The sequence below is a fragment of the Lemur catta genome, chromosome 1 (assembly GCF_020740605.2).
Source record: "Lemur catta isolate mLemCat1 chromosome 1, mLemCat1.pri, whole genome shotgun sequence".
Classification (NCBI taxonomy): Eukaryota; Metazoa; Chordata; class Mammalia; order Primates; family Lemuridae; genus Lemur; species Lemur catta.
Window position 1 is genome coordinate 164,684,669 of NC_059128.1, and position 14,000 is coordinate 164,698,668.

Genomic DNA, 14,000 nt, shown 5'->3' on the forward strand with positions numbered 1-14,000 from the left:
CCAACTCAAGAAAAGGAAAGAAGAGTGAAGGAGGGCAGTCGCTAGTGAAGCTATAGAAATAATAGCTTACCTGCTCATTTGATCATGTGAGAAATATCATGAGAAGGTTTTACGTTACATTGAAGAGTTCGGGAAGAATGAATGATAGATGTAAAGAAAACTAAGCAAATAAAAAAAGTGCTTATTAACTTTATAAAAGACAAAACTTGAACAGGAAAGGAAATATCCTATATGATCTATCAGTCAGGATAGGCAGTAAAAATAACACTGTGCCCCCCTGTTGCCTCCCTACCCCCAAGCCCAGGCAGATGGAAGCTGTATCTCAACGTAAGCACACACTGTCACAGCAGGGGTAGAGGAATAGCAAAGCATGCAGTGGTGCCTAGATTTCCATTTGTAAGTGACACAGGTACTTCTCATATTTATTGGCCCAAGTCAGTCACACTTGACTTTAAGGGTGAGGGAGATGGCAGGGAAATCCATTTCTACCTGCAAGGAGAACTAGGATGCTTGTGAACTGCCGTAGTCGTTACCACACTTGGCTCAGGAGTGAGGAGTGATCATGTAAATGGAATATTGTTAACTTTAACTATATCCTACAGATGGGGCAACAGATAGTGAGGGTGGCCAAATTAACATGTCACAATAGACAATGTATAAAATTGGTAACTGAGGTAGTAGCAATATAAACATGTTAAAAACATGGGGATAAATACCCCCCCCCCCAAAAAAAAACAGCTAAAAAAGTTACAGTTGGTTTGCCTGTACGGAGTAGGACTAATGGCAAGAAAGGTTGGGCAAGAAACTGGCTTTTCATTATAGGCTTTTGAATATTACCTTTATTGTGATAAAAAATAAAAGTCTCTAATATCCATAATTATAGGGTGGTTGCAAGAATCAAATGGGATCATAGATAGATGTTAAATGTATATATAGTAGCTAACACAGAGACTGAATGATTGTTTGTGGGCTGATGTTAGGTTCCTTTTTCGTGTTGTGATGAGCCTTTCCCAAAATTTCAAAGTGCCTAGTTTGGAGCTGCTTATAGCATTGCCTTCAATGAGGGGATTTGGGGGCAGATGTTGTTTCCTATTGAAGGTACAGAAAGCTCATAGGAATTTTTAGTCTTCCGAGTTCAAGTGCCACTCAAAGCCTTACGTTCAAATAACTTCCCTGGGAATTAGGAGAAACACATGCCACTTGTTTTTGGACTCCAGTGGCAGATATGTACAAGTTGAAATTAAACTCGTATTTCATATGTTTTCTTCTTAGGACAGACCAGAGATTTGTTTTATGAAGGGCGCTTATGAACAGGTGATTAAGTACTGTACTACATACCACAGCAAAGGGCAAACCTTGTCACTTACCCAGCAGCAGAGAGATATGTACCAACAAGAGAAGGCACGTATGGGCTTAGCTGGACTCAGAGGTAAGGCTATTTCAGCATAGTCCCCTGGGGTGGAATGGTAGAACCCTTTTTTAATTTCAGATGAATTTATGCTTTACATCTGAGCTGTCCAACTCTATTCCAGGCTTTGTAGAACCCTTGCCATTTCTGAGGTGTTATGTTTTAGTTGGCAAACTGACCCCCAAAAGATAGAAATTTGAGAATGTAGCAAAATATGAAATCTCTGGTTCTTTCAGACCTCTAGTGTGGTCTCTTGAGTAGGAAATACCAATTTTATTTTAAACAAGTTTATCTTATAAGAAGGGAGCTAAGGATTAAAGTAAAATGATGTTACTCTTATTTTGTTACTTTGTCTTATTTGTTAATAGAATTAAAATACTTCCTAAAAATTGAAGTCTTAAGCCTCTAATTTGTCCTTGAGGTGATTGCTAACTGGATCCTCATCTGCCGTCTCTCTTCTTTTGCCCTTTACTAGGGAGGTAAAGAAGTGCCCAGATAGTGCTTATGTACGTGCTGCTGACTGCACGCCAGTGGGGAGAGGGTCTGCTGGGCTTGCACAATCAGGCCACCTCTCTTAGGGATGTCATGTATAGGATTGGAGGGGCAGGGTTTGGGGCCATACCTCATTCTTACCTTCTAAATGATCATCTGGCTTGTGCTGAATATATGTAGTTACATAGTCTCTCAACGAAATTGGAAGAGTTGGCTTCCTTAATTTTGTTAATGAAACAGAAGTCTAAGCACTGCAGTTTCTGGGAGAAAGGTTATTATAAGAACAGAAGTCTATAAATCTATTCAAATGTTTTAAACCTAAAGAAAGCCCTTGTTTGAAAGAACCACAAATAAGAAAATTTTTCACATAACTTGTTTTCCTAAGTTTAGAAAGACATTCTTGTGGATAGAGAATATCACCCCCAGCCCGGTGCCTTACTTTATGTCCTTGCCTCTCTGGGCTATCTGCACCAGCCCCCAGGCTCCTGAGCCAAGGTCACTCTGCATGCCCTGCCCAGAGTTTGGTGTAGCTCATCTGAGGTATGTGCTGTATTATGATCATCTTAACACCTCACCCTCTGTCTCCAAGGAAATGGGACATGGAGCTCCTGGCTGAGAAATTGTTTTGCAAATAGTTCTATTTTTGTATTAAAAAAATTGTTTTAAAGAAAAATAACTTTCTTTCCCCTTTTTTCTTTATAATGTAAGAGGCTTTGATGGCGGGTTCCAGAGTTTCTGGGGTTTCTTCCCACAGGCCTGAATCTTGAACATGCTCCTGAACCTCACCTCAGTCCTCATACCTTCTGGACCCTTGAAGCCAAGGAAGATTCATTCTCCCAGCATCAGTTCTGGGGCAGGAGGAACCTCTTCTCTGGTTGAGCTGGGCCAGGCATAGCAGTAGCATTAACTTTGAGACCACAGAATTTTAATAGATTTATCAAGCCAAATGTACAAAAGCTAACTGGACATTCTGAGGAAGGGGGCACAGGGAGTGCCCCCACACATTGTATCCCCACTCCCTGCTGAACAGTGGGCAGAGCAAACTGGTGGCTCCAGCTTTAGGAAGCTCAGATACTCTGGCTCAGAGTAACACTTTTGATGCCCTTGCACCCCATTCAGATTGCAACCCCAGCTAGGGAAAGAGAATGAATGACACTAGTGAGGCCTTGGCCCAGAATTACAGGTGTTAGAGCAAGGGGGAGCTTAGGAGACAGGAGCAACTACAGGGAGGCCTTGTAGCCAGGAAAGAGGGTTTTGGTTGCTAGGGCCTGTATGTTAAGGAGCAGTGGCCGCTCCTTGGAGCTATTCCTGGGAAGACTGTGTTACAGGGGGCCTGTTACTCCCCTGGGTCACCTCTCTGCTTGCCGACATCTGGGGCTTTGACCCTTTCTTTTTTAATCTACTTTTGCTAAGATGCACTTAATTTTTTTTTTTTTAAAAAAAAGGGTTTCAGAGGACAGAATGTAAACCTGTTTCCCTCCCCTTTTGAGCTTCTGGGATGTCATCACTTCCAGTTTGTTTGGTTTGTTTCCAACTGTTCGTATAACATTGAAACAGTTAAAAAAACAACAACAAAAAAGCAGAGTTTTGTTACTCTCAGCAGCACTCAGCAAGAAGTTCCAAAGTTGACATGGATTTAGAGACCTTAAAGAGGTCTTAAAGGTCTGGTATGTGCACCCTGTTTTTCTTAGTTTTTGGAACAAAGTTTTTACATTTCTTTATTTTGACTAACTCTTTTCATCTGAAGGATTGTGGAGGTTTGTGTATGTGGTGTTTTGTGTTGTAATATTGTGAAGTAGACCAGAATTGGTTGAAGCGAAAATATTTGTTTATAGGGTTTGGGGAAACATTCTGGTCATTTGTCTCTTGCTTCATGTCTCCTCTTCTTTCTCTGTTCTCCGCTCCCTCCTCACTGAGATTACCATAATGAAGAAAAGAAAGATTTTAAATTTCTGTTGATATGCACTTATGTTGTATCTTATAAAAGTTAATTTTCTTAAAATACTTGTGGTTCTTAATTTTGAAATTAGAGTATATATTGTTTTGGGTCAGGAGTCTTTCAAACACAAAAAGTTTACCTATCCTTGACCCAAGGAGGAGGAGTAGATTTTCATTTGTGTTAAAGAAGCAAATAAATACAGGCTACTAACCTCTAGGCTAGTGCCGTCCTCCATTGGGAGTACCCAGGGTTGATCTTTTTTTCTAAGTATTTTCTGACACACAAAACCCTTCTGTTGCTTTCTGTCTCTGTCCCAGGCACCAGGGACTGTCAAGTGGCTCATTCTCTCAATAGTGGAAGCCTTTGGGGCCTACATCTACATAAATAGTTAGGTATATGACTCTCAACATTGGAGAAATAAAAGTTACTTGCCTTTAACCTTGGTGTTTCAAGTACATCTGATCTTCTGTACCTTCTGTTTGAACAAGAATAGATACTTCTTTGATCTCTCTGGGACTTTTCAGTCTCCCCTTGTGAAGTATTTTTGTTTAGTTTGTCTGCTTTTGTGTGTGTGTGTTTGTGTATGTGTGTTTTGTACGTTGTTTAATAATATTCCAGATGCAGACACATCCCTTTGGTTAACAAAGATAGTTACCAGAGGTTCCAGAATTCTGAGAGTAAGCTAAATTTAGGAAATGAACAATGCTTTTTGTCATATCTTAAGTGCTCACGAATGACAGGAAACTAACTGTAAATAATATGGTGTGGTATTTAGAGAATCAAAGTTAAAAATAAGAAATGTCTTGTTGATGTTACGGAAAGAGTGCAAGCAAATAAACTATTGTTGGCATTAATGGTTTTATAACCACTTTCCAGGTTAACTTTACGTCCCAGGGTTTGTCATGTATGAAATTATTCTAGGCTGTGTATACTTAATTAATATAGCCTTCTCTTCAGGCTATTGAATTTTTCTGGAGACCTATGAAATGGAAAGATGAAGATACATTAGAAGCCACCTTCAAAGGTGTCTGTTTAAAATTGACTTTAAAGCTTGACAAAACCATAGTTTCTGTAAATAATTAACAGTATTTTCTAAAGCGACAGTAGTTCTATTGAAAGTAGCTGCATGTGGTTGCTATGTGAAAACATTCTTCATTCTCCCTCACTTGCCTTCTCTGCCTAACAGTTCTTTAGTTTTATTCTTTTCAGTTTTAAATAGCTTAAAGCAACCCCATATCCAGAACCATGAAACTGCAATCTCTTGGCATGTGATAATTTTGATTTTTAAAGATTATATAATAACCACAAATGACACTGTAGTCTAAAAGTGACTTATTTGAGAAGTGATACTGTTTCCAAATTTATCAACTAAATTCTAATGTTTCCGTGACTCACATTTTCTTGTTTGGATTTTATTATTTCCTAAGTTCTTGCTTTGGCTTCTGGTCCTGAACTGGGACAGCTGACATTTCTTGGCTTGGTGGGAATCATTGATCCTCCTAGAACTGGTGTGAAAGAAGCTGTTACAACACTCATTGCCTCAGGAGTATCGATAAAAATGATTACTGGAGATTCACAGGAGACTGCAATTGCAATTGGTATAACTAAACTGCTTCCTTTGTTTTTGATACAAAATTGTGGGCAAAAATTGATTATTAAAGTTTAAAAAGTAACACTGTTAGTGAAAATACATAATCATGAAATCATCTATATATTTTATACAGAGAATGGTAATTATTTTTAACTTCATAATACACTGCTGAAGATAAAAGAACTAGATCATGAATATGATTTCCTTTCAACTTTTTAATTTTCAAAGCAGACTTGTACATAATTTGGAAGAAAATAGCTTGTGTTATATGTATTTCTGTTTTCTTTTATATATATGCACACACACACGTACACATACACCTATGTTGTTTGAATGCTATTTAAGAGTATCGTAAGTACAGTATAACGAGGAAAAAAGAGAATGAAAATTAATCTCCCAGAGCTTATAAACTATAATTCATAGTGATAACTTTAACAGTTTTCCAAACTCTATTAATTCTTATTGTATTAATTTGGAGAGGGGCTGGGCCAGAAGTTTTAAACTTTATCTAAGAATAGGTCACTAGAAGCATAATACTTTTAGGAGAGTAACTTTTCAATGTTTATTTTCATTTACATACAACTACATGATTACCACAGATCCACTACCATTTTGTCTGGCTTTGGATACTGTACTTAAAATACACTCTGATTTTCATTAAAATTGAGCTGTTGAGAAGAACCTGATTGGCCTAGTTTCAGTTCTTAGGTGTGCTGGCTTAAATAGTGAAAACTCTATTCTTAAACTTAAATAAAAACAAAACAGTCCAACAGAAAATCCTGGACTTACTCAGATAGATTTATTTTACAAGTAGTTGGTCCTGTGGTTCCTTGATATGATAAAATGTAAAGACATTTTATATTTTAAAAGAAAGAGAGTAGATTAACAAATCATAGTAAATGAACATTATGTTGACTAGCCCATCAAGCAAAAACAATTTGGTTAATTTCATTTTCTCTCTCTTTTTACTTCAGCCAGTCGTCTGGGATTATATTCCAAAACTTCCCAGTCAGTCTCAGGAGAAGAAATAGATACAATGGATGTCCAGCAGCTTTCACAAATAGTACCGAAGGTAGGCCTAGACTAAAGCCTTTTAGACTGAAAGGCCTTATTCTTTTATTTCATTTTTATTTTTTATTTGTACAAATTTATGGGGTACATGAAAAATTTTGTTACATGTATATAATGCATAGTGATAAAGTCAGGATATTTAGGGTGTTCATCACCCAAGTACGATACATTTTTGTTAAGTATAGTCATCCTACTCTGCTATCAAACATTGAATTTATTCCTTTTATCTTATGTATGTTTGTACCTTTTAACCCACTTCTCTTCACCCTACTTTCTCACCCAACTCAACCTTCCCTGACTCTGTTTCCTGTCTGTTCACTCTCTAGCTCCATGTGTTCAAACTTTTTATGTGTTCCCACATAGAAGTGAGAACATGCGATATTTGTCTTTCTGTGTCTGAGTTGTTTTACTTAAGGTAATGGCTTGTAGTTTCATCCATGTTGTTGCAAATGGCATGATTTTATTCTTTTTTTTTGACTGGATAGTGTTCCATGACAAAGACTCATTTGTGGGTACATAAATTCCATAAGAAGTGCCCTGTAAGAGGTGGGCAACATTCTTCCAAGTTGTTCAGATTTCTTTGTCTCATTGTTACTTAACCTATATATGCACATATATTTGTATGTCCTTCAAAATAAGTGCTAATCTGGCATTCATTTGATTAATCATTTTCTAGCCATCCATTGTCATAAATAAAATGTGCTACCTTCTCCTTTTGCTTCATTTATTTTATACTTACACCTTCAAGCTATGTATTAAGAATATGGAATTTCTTGTTGTTATATCTTAAGGCTTGTCTTTCTATAATACTTTTTTTCTGATTAGAAAATTTATACATTAAAAATGCATGTTCATTATAGAAAACTTGAAAAATATAGAAAAGTGAGAGTTACAAGCAATCCAACCCATACACTCAAAGGTTGTGCATCTGCAGAGCATCCAAGATAGGTTAACCTGTTATGACTTTTTAAAAGATGTGTTTAACAACACAACCTGGGTGGTACTTTATAGTGTTATAATCTGTAACATTCATTTTACATAACTTTGGCATTTCTGAAATCATTATAGTTAGAAAACATGTTTTTGATGGCCGTACAATATTTTGCTTGAGTATACTATGTGTATAAACACACAGTGTATATATGGATATATAACCATTTTTTTGATGAAATTGGAGCTTCCATTTTTTTTTACTACTGTAAATAATGCTTTAAGGATAATAATAGTAGCAACCATTTACCATGTGCCAGACAATATATGTAATTACATACATTATCTAATTTACTCCTTATAGTAGTCACTTTATAAAAGATAGGCAATCCCATTTTTAAAATTTTAATAATTAATAGACTTTTTAGCACAATGTTAGATTTACAGCTAATTGGGCAGATAATATAAAGAATTCCCTCATGTTAATATCCTACATTAATGTAGTATACTGATTGCAATTAGTGAACCAATATTGATACATTATTATACTTTATGGTTTATGTTAAGTTTTTTTTTTTTTGTGTGTGTGTGTGTCATACATTTCTAGGAGTTTTTCCAAATGCATAATGACAAAACATTTCATACAGAGTAGTTTCATTGTCCTAAAAATCCCATGTTCCACTTTTTCATTTTCCCCCACCTCCCCTTGAATCTCTGACAACTACTGATGTTTTTACTGTCTACAGTTCGGCCTTTTGCAGAATGTCATATAGTTGGAAGAATACCATATATAATCTTTAAAGACTGTTTGTTTTTACTAAGCAGTAGTAAAACATAAGGTGCTGTTATGTCTTTCCCTGGGTTGGTAATTCATTTCTTGGAACACTAAATAATATTCCATTGTATGAATGTGCCACTGTTTAACACTTTACCTTTTGAGGGACATCTTGGTTGCTTCCATGTTTGGCAGTTATAAATAAAGCAGCCATAAACATACATATATAGTAGATATAAGTTTTCAACTCATTTGGGGAAATACCGAGAAGCACAATTGCTTCATGTGATATCTAAGAGTATGTTTAGTTTCGTAAGAAACTTAGGCAATCCCATCTTTATAGATGAGGAAATTGAGGCCCAGAGTTCTTAGGAGACTTGACTGATATCTCAGAGCTGGTGAGTTAGTGGCATTTGGACTGGAACCCAGGTCTTTGTAACTCCAAAGTTCATCTGTTTGCTGTTTCTTTATTGTATCTAAGACTTTGTGCCCATCTCTGATTATTTCTGTAGACTAAATTCCTACATGTGAAATGATTGGATTCCAATGATCAACAGATTTGTAAGGCTCCTAACATGTATTGCTGAATTGTCCTCTGAAAAGGCTTCTGTTTATATTTTCATAGACTGTGCTTCATATAGTAGCATTAAGTCCCTAGACCTGTAGCCCCACTTTCCTTATCCTCTAGCAAGCAGTTAGATTTTGGATGTGGTTACTACTAGAAATGAACATTTTTGCTTATCCGTGTTTTTTCTTTCTCAAACTGTAATCACTCATGAATGCTGCTTTTGAGGGAGTGTATCATAACGGTGGTGGGAATTATGGAAATTCTCTTCTGATTCTCTGAAGTAGGACACAGGGTGGTTAGCTGAGATTGAGGCTGGAGAAAGGGAATAGGTTGGAGGTATGAGGAGAGAAAATTAATATGATCTAATCCTCTAGGAGAGTAGGTACAAGAATGGTTTATTAGGTGGTTATTGAAATCACCATGACTTGTAAGTATTGTTAGAGTGACAGTGGAGACAGAAGTTAAAATTGTTGTGAAATGAGAGGTTATGACTTCTGGAGCAGTGAATGCCTACAGTTAATGGGAAATATAGTTTCACGTGGCATTCAAAACTGAAGTTTTATGGAGGCAGAATGGAGGATACATACCCCAGCTTTAGGCCTTCCTGGTGGTAGTATTTGAGAGGCCTATAGGGATAGCAGGTTTTTGTAGAAAAATTAGGTTAGAGCAAGGAGAAAAAGAGTCAAAGATACAGGAGATTTTGTTGCTGGCTGACTGTGGGGCACATTGTAAGGATTTTAGGAGAGAAAGACATGGAATCATAAAAAGGGATGAAATGGTAAGATCATATGAGCTGTCTGGAGGTACAGTGGAAGAGAGGCTAATGAATTAACCCGAGTAAAAGAGAATAAGCAGACATTGACACTGTAAAAAAAAAAAAGGCTACACTACATGGTGAGTGCCAGGCGCACTGTCTGGAGAATGGACACGCTTGAGGTTCTGACTCAGGGGGATGGGCGGGACACGGACAATGTATATAACCTGAGCTTTTGTACCCCCATGAAGAGCTGAAATAAAAAAAAAAAAGTCTACAGACTTTGAGAAACAGCTGTTCTTTATCTCCCCTGAAGACAAAACAAAGGGAAAAGGCTATTTTAGTTGTGTGTCGGTTTCATGAGGAAACAGATGCAAGAGAATTTTTCCTTTTTCTGTCTCTGGAACATTTCAAGAATAGACTGTTATCTTTTCAGAGTTTACACATAATGATATAAATTGAATGACTTGTTTGGATTTTGTATTCCCTGTGGTGCCTTGGGTAAATGTTGAAATGACCATGTCAAATGAATGTCTTAACAAATGTATGGCATATTGCTTAAGCTTAATGTCTGTGGCAAATTCAATACAGCTCACCTTGAAAAGTAAAAATATCATTGTTATGAGTGCATGGGTTAGTCTGATATTTTTTAATATTGAAGATTTTTAGTATCTCCTGTATTTTAACAGGTTGCAGTATTTTACAGAGCTAGCCCAAGGCACAAGATGAAAATTATTAAGGTGAGTGTCTAAGAATCAGATTATTTTATTTCTACATACATAATGCTGCTAGTTTGTCTTTTATGTTTGCATTACAAGGACTGTCAGAAGTATTGTGAAGCAAAACAGGTGTTTTTTTTTTTTTTTAAGAGCTTGACATGGAAACACTAATAGAGAATTTAGTTGGCATAGGAATATGTAGAAGAAAATTTTAATGAACTATCTGCAAATACAGGTTTCTTTAAACAGTTAGACAAGGTAAAAATATGTTCTGACAAGGGTCCATAGCTAAATCATCCCAATGTAAATAGTGGTAACTAGTTAGAAACTAAGTAAATACACTAAGAAAACAATGTTATAAGAATGTAGATAGTATTTAAAAGGCTATGGTTATTCATATTAATTATTTACATAATATTTATATTAATTATATTAATTGACATAGTATCCCGTAGTTAATAGACTTAAGTTGTTAATCACAATAGCCAACCATTGTATGTACAGTTCAGAGTTTCTCAACTTCAGTACTATTGACATTTTGGACTGGATAATCCTTTGTTGTGAGTGGCTGTTCTGTGTGTTGTATTAATAGAATGTTTAGTGGCACCCCTCAAGTCATGACAATCAAAAATGTCTCCAAATATTGTCAGGTGTCCCCTGGGAGACAAAATTGCCCCTAGTTGAGAATCACTGTATAGTAGACTGAAGATGAGACTTTAGACATATAGTTCTCCCAGATGAGAATATCAGTAGCAACTTTTTCTAAGCTTTATCTTATTAAGACCTCCATCTATTGAGGTCTTAATAAAAAATATAATGGAAAAAAAATCAGTTATCTGGGTGTAGTGGCATGTACTTGTAGTCCTAGCTACTTGGGAAGCTGAGGAAGCAGGAGGATCACTTGAGCCCAGTAATTTGAGGCTGCAGTGAGCTATGATTGTACTACTTTACTCTAGCCTGGGTGACAGAGCGGGACCCTGTCTCAAAAAAAAAAAAAAAAAAAAGATTTGTTTATCCCTTTGTCTTTACGGAAGCAACATTTTTGTCAGAATTCTTTCTTCCCCGCTACTTCTCCATGCCAGTCTTTGCAGAAGAATGGTTCAGTTGTAGCCATGACAGGAGATGGAGTAAATGATGCAGTTGCTTTGAAGGCTGCAGACATTGGAGTTGCAATGGGCCAGACTGGTACAGATGTTTGCAAAGAAGCGGCAGACATGATCCTGGTGGATGATGATTTCCAAACTATAATGTAAGTTTTGTTTCAGTGAATGCATATCAGAAAATGTTTCCCTATCTTTTCCTACACTCCATCCCCAGACAATTCAACTGGAAAAGAATTAGCAGTAATTAATTGGGTAAACTGTTTCTGGATTAATTAATCTTATTTGATGGCCTAGTATATAATTCTGGACAAAATGATTCGTGTGGATGGAACAGGCATAATGAATGACAGGGGCCATTTATTTAAGAAATATTTGCTGAGTGACAGCCATATGTCACATTTTTCTGGGCACTAGTATGGCAGTATAACAGTGAACCTTCATGGGGCCTGTATTTCTGATTACAATCAGGTAATCAGAAATTTATATACTTAAGTATTAAAAATTGTTAAGTTCATATCCGTACCTATTTTCTTATATCAGTAGTTATTCATGTTGCCCTCATTTCATGGTATAATTTATTAAGTTTGAATAGGTTTATTTGTTTCAGCCAGTTTCCAATTAATTTAAGATTCCAGCATAATACCTTGTGATATCAGTTTCACAGTGGTCAGGTGTGGGGCGTGTGAGTTCCACTTTTTTGATAACCACCTATTGGATGACCTGGATCTTAATTCAGTTCTGTGACAAATTCTCATTACATGTCCTAGGGTAATCTGTTACTCCATTTCTGCCTAAAGTGAACCATTTGGGTGCTCTCAGGACTCAGAGTATTTGCCAGGCTCCTCCAAGGATATAAGAGTTTTTTTCTTTCCCATGTTAGAATATAATATTAAAATCTTAGAAGAAAGGGGAAGTTGTCTAAAAGACATTTTTCTAGATTCAGCCAAATGAGTGAGAGAATTATTCGAATCTTTGTAAACCATATTCTTTATATAATTCTTCTACAACATATTATCTACTTGTGTGTACATGGAGCAAAAGATACCTTAAATTTTATAATTCTTAAATACCTCATTGCTGTTTGATTCCTGACACACCTAATTTAAACCTTTACCTTGCATCTTTACCTCTAAGAAAATGAGCTTAAATGGGTAAAAAGCATCACTTTAGTATTATAAATGCATAGTATTGTCTCTTGTGTGGAGAAACAGTGTATGATTTTAATGTTGAAATATATTCTTAAGAATAAGAATTTTAATATTGTGTAACAAAACTGATTGTAATTTCGTGAAGCTTAGAGGCTTGACTTTAATTCTTTGCTAAAATAAATATTTCTTTTTTTTCTAATTTTAGTTATGTGACGAAAATAATAGATTTTTTTAGTGATACATGTGTTGTATTAGTCGGAAATTTATTTTCAGAATTAGCTCCACAGCATTTTAGTATAGATAAAACTTTATTTTTATATGATAATATTTTCTCATTTCATCTTTCTTTAATTTTAAAATTTCAGGTCTGCAATTGAAGAGGGTAAAGGGATTTATAATAACATTAAAAATTTTGTTAGATTCCAACTGAGCACGTAAGTTTGCAAAAAATTTGTCACTATGGGTCTTCTAGATAAATTATATGAAAAGTAAAACTTAAGCAGAATGCCTGGGAACTTCTGCCTGTATTTCTGAGGATTGTTCATATGTAAGTTTTCCAGAAAGACAATTAATTGTATTCTGAAATTAAAAATGGCATGACAAGTAGGTTCTACATGTGATAATTAGATGTCTATATCATCATCAAAACAAATAAACCTTTGTGCTTTATTTAATAGCTCATTGAAATAACTAAGGAAGGGATGAGTTACATCTCATTGCTTTCTCTTGTTACCTTTTTCCGAAAGTAGAAGGGGTTTTCTGTAGTCAAAAGACAGTTACAAAAATGTTGTTGAAACTGTTAACTGTTATGTAGATTTTAAAATCTTTCTCTATTTGCTTTTGTTGTCTAAATATCTTGAAAATCTTTGTTAAAATACTCTTAGCTTTAAAATGTCCACATTAATGAAGCATAGGTTGCTTGAAATACAGTAACAGTGTTACTATGTCACAGTAGTAACATGAGATTTTTAAATGCTAAAAAGTGGTATCATAAAATCAACAGGAGCTTTACTATGCTGACAGATTTTTAAATGACTCTCTTTTTCAACAGGAGTATAGCAGCATTAACTTTAATCTCATTGGCTACATTAATGAACTTTCCTAATCCTCTCAATGCCATGCAGATTTTGTGGATCAATATTATTATGGATGGACCCCCAGCTCAGAGGTGAGAGTTTTTCATGTTGAACAGGAAAGATAAGGAATGTGTGATACCCTGATAATTAAGTTTTGAAATTTTATTTATGGATGGCTTTGGAAAACTTTGCAGCAACGTATTTGTTACATATTGTGTGATGTGTGCATATCATTTATTCTCTTTGAGTATTCATTCATGCTGTGTGGATCTGAGCTTTTGCACTATTAGATGCCTATTCTTAGGGTGAGATCATGGAACACGTGTAATTCCTGTCCTCAGGAAGTAAGCTTTTTATTTCTAAGAGTTGGATGTAATGGAGAAATCTCTGAAGTCAGTGTTATTACCTAGGTTCTTCTGTCAGTTT

The 14,000-nt window shown here is 35.7% G+C and overlaps 1 protein-coding gene across 5 annotated transcripts in view; it reads left to right on the forward strand.

Annotated features, from left to right (window-relative positions):
- The window catches only part of ATP2C1 (ATPase secretory pathway Ca2+ transporting 1), a 138,316-nt gene that overhangs the window by 106,525 nt on the left and 17,791 nt on the right, over positions 1–14,000 (forward strand). For all 5 annotated transcript variants that reach the window (XM_045538588.1, XM_045538583.1, XM_045538566.1 and 2 more), the window contains 7 exons: positions 1,273–1,429; positions 5,267–5,437; positions 6,405–6,502; positions 10,218–10,268; positions 11,330–11,496; positions 12,864–12,932; positions 13,550–13,666. In XM_045538588.1, coding sequence (XP_045394544.1) covers positions 1,273–1,429; positions 5,267–5,437; positions 6,405–6,502; positions 10,218–10,268; positions 11,330–11,496; positions 12,864–12,932; positions 13,550–13,666 — 830 coding nt within the window. The remainder of the gene's footprint in view (positions 1–1,272; positions 1,430–5,266; positions 5,438–6,404; positions 6,503–10,217; positions 10,269–11,329; positions 11,497–12,863; positions 12,933–13,549; positions 13,667–14,000) is intronic.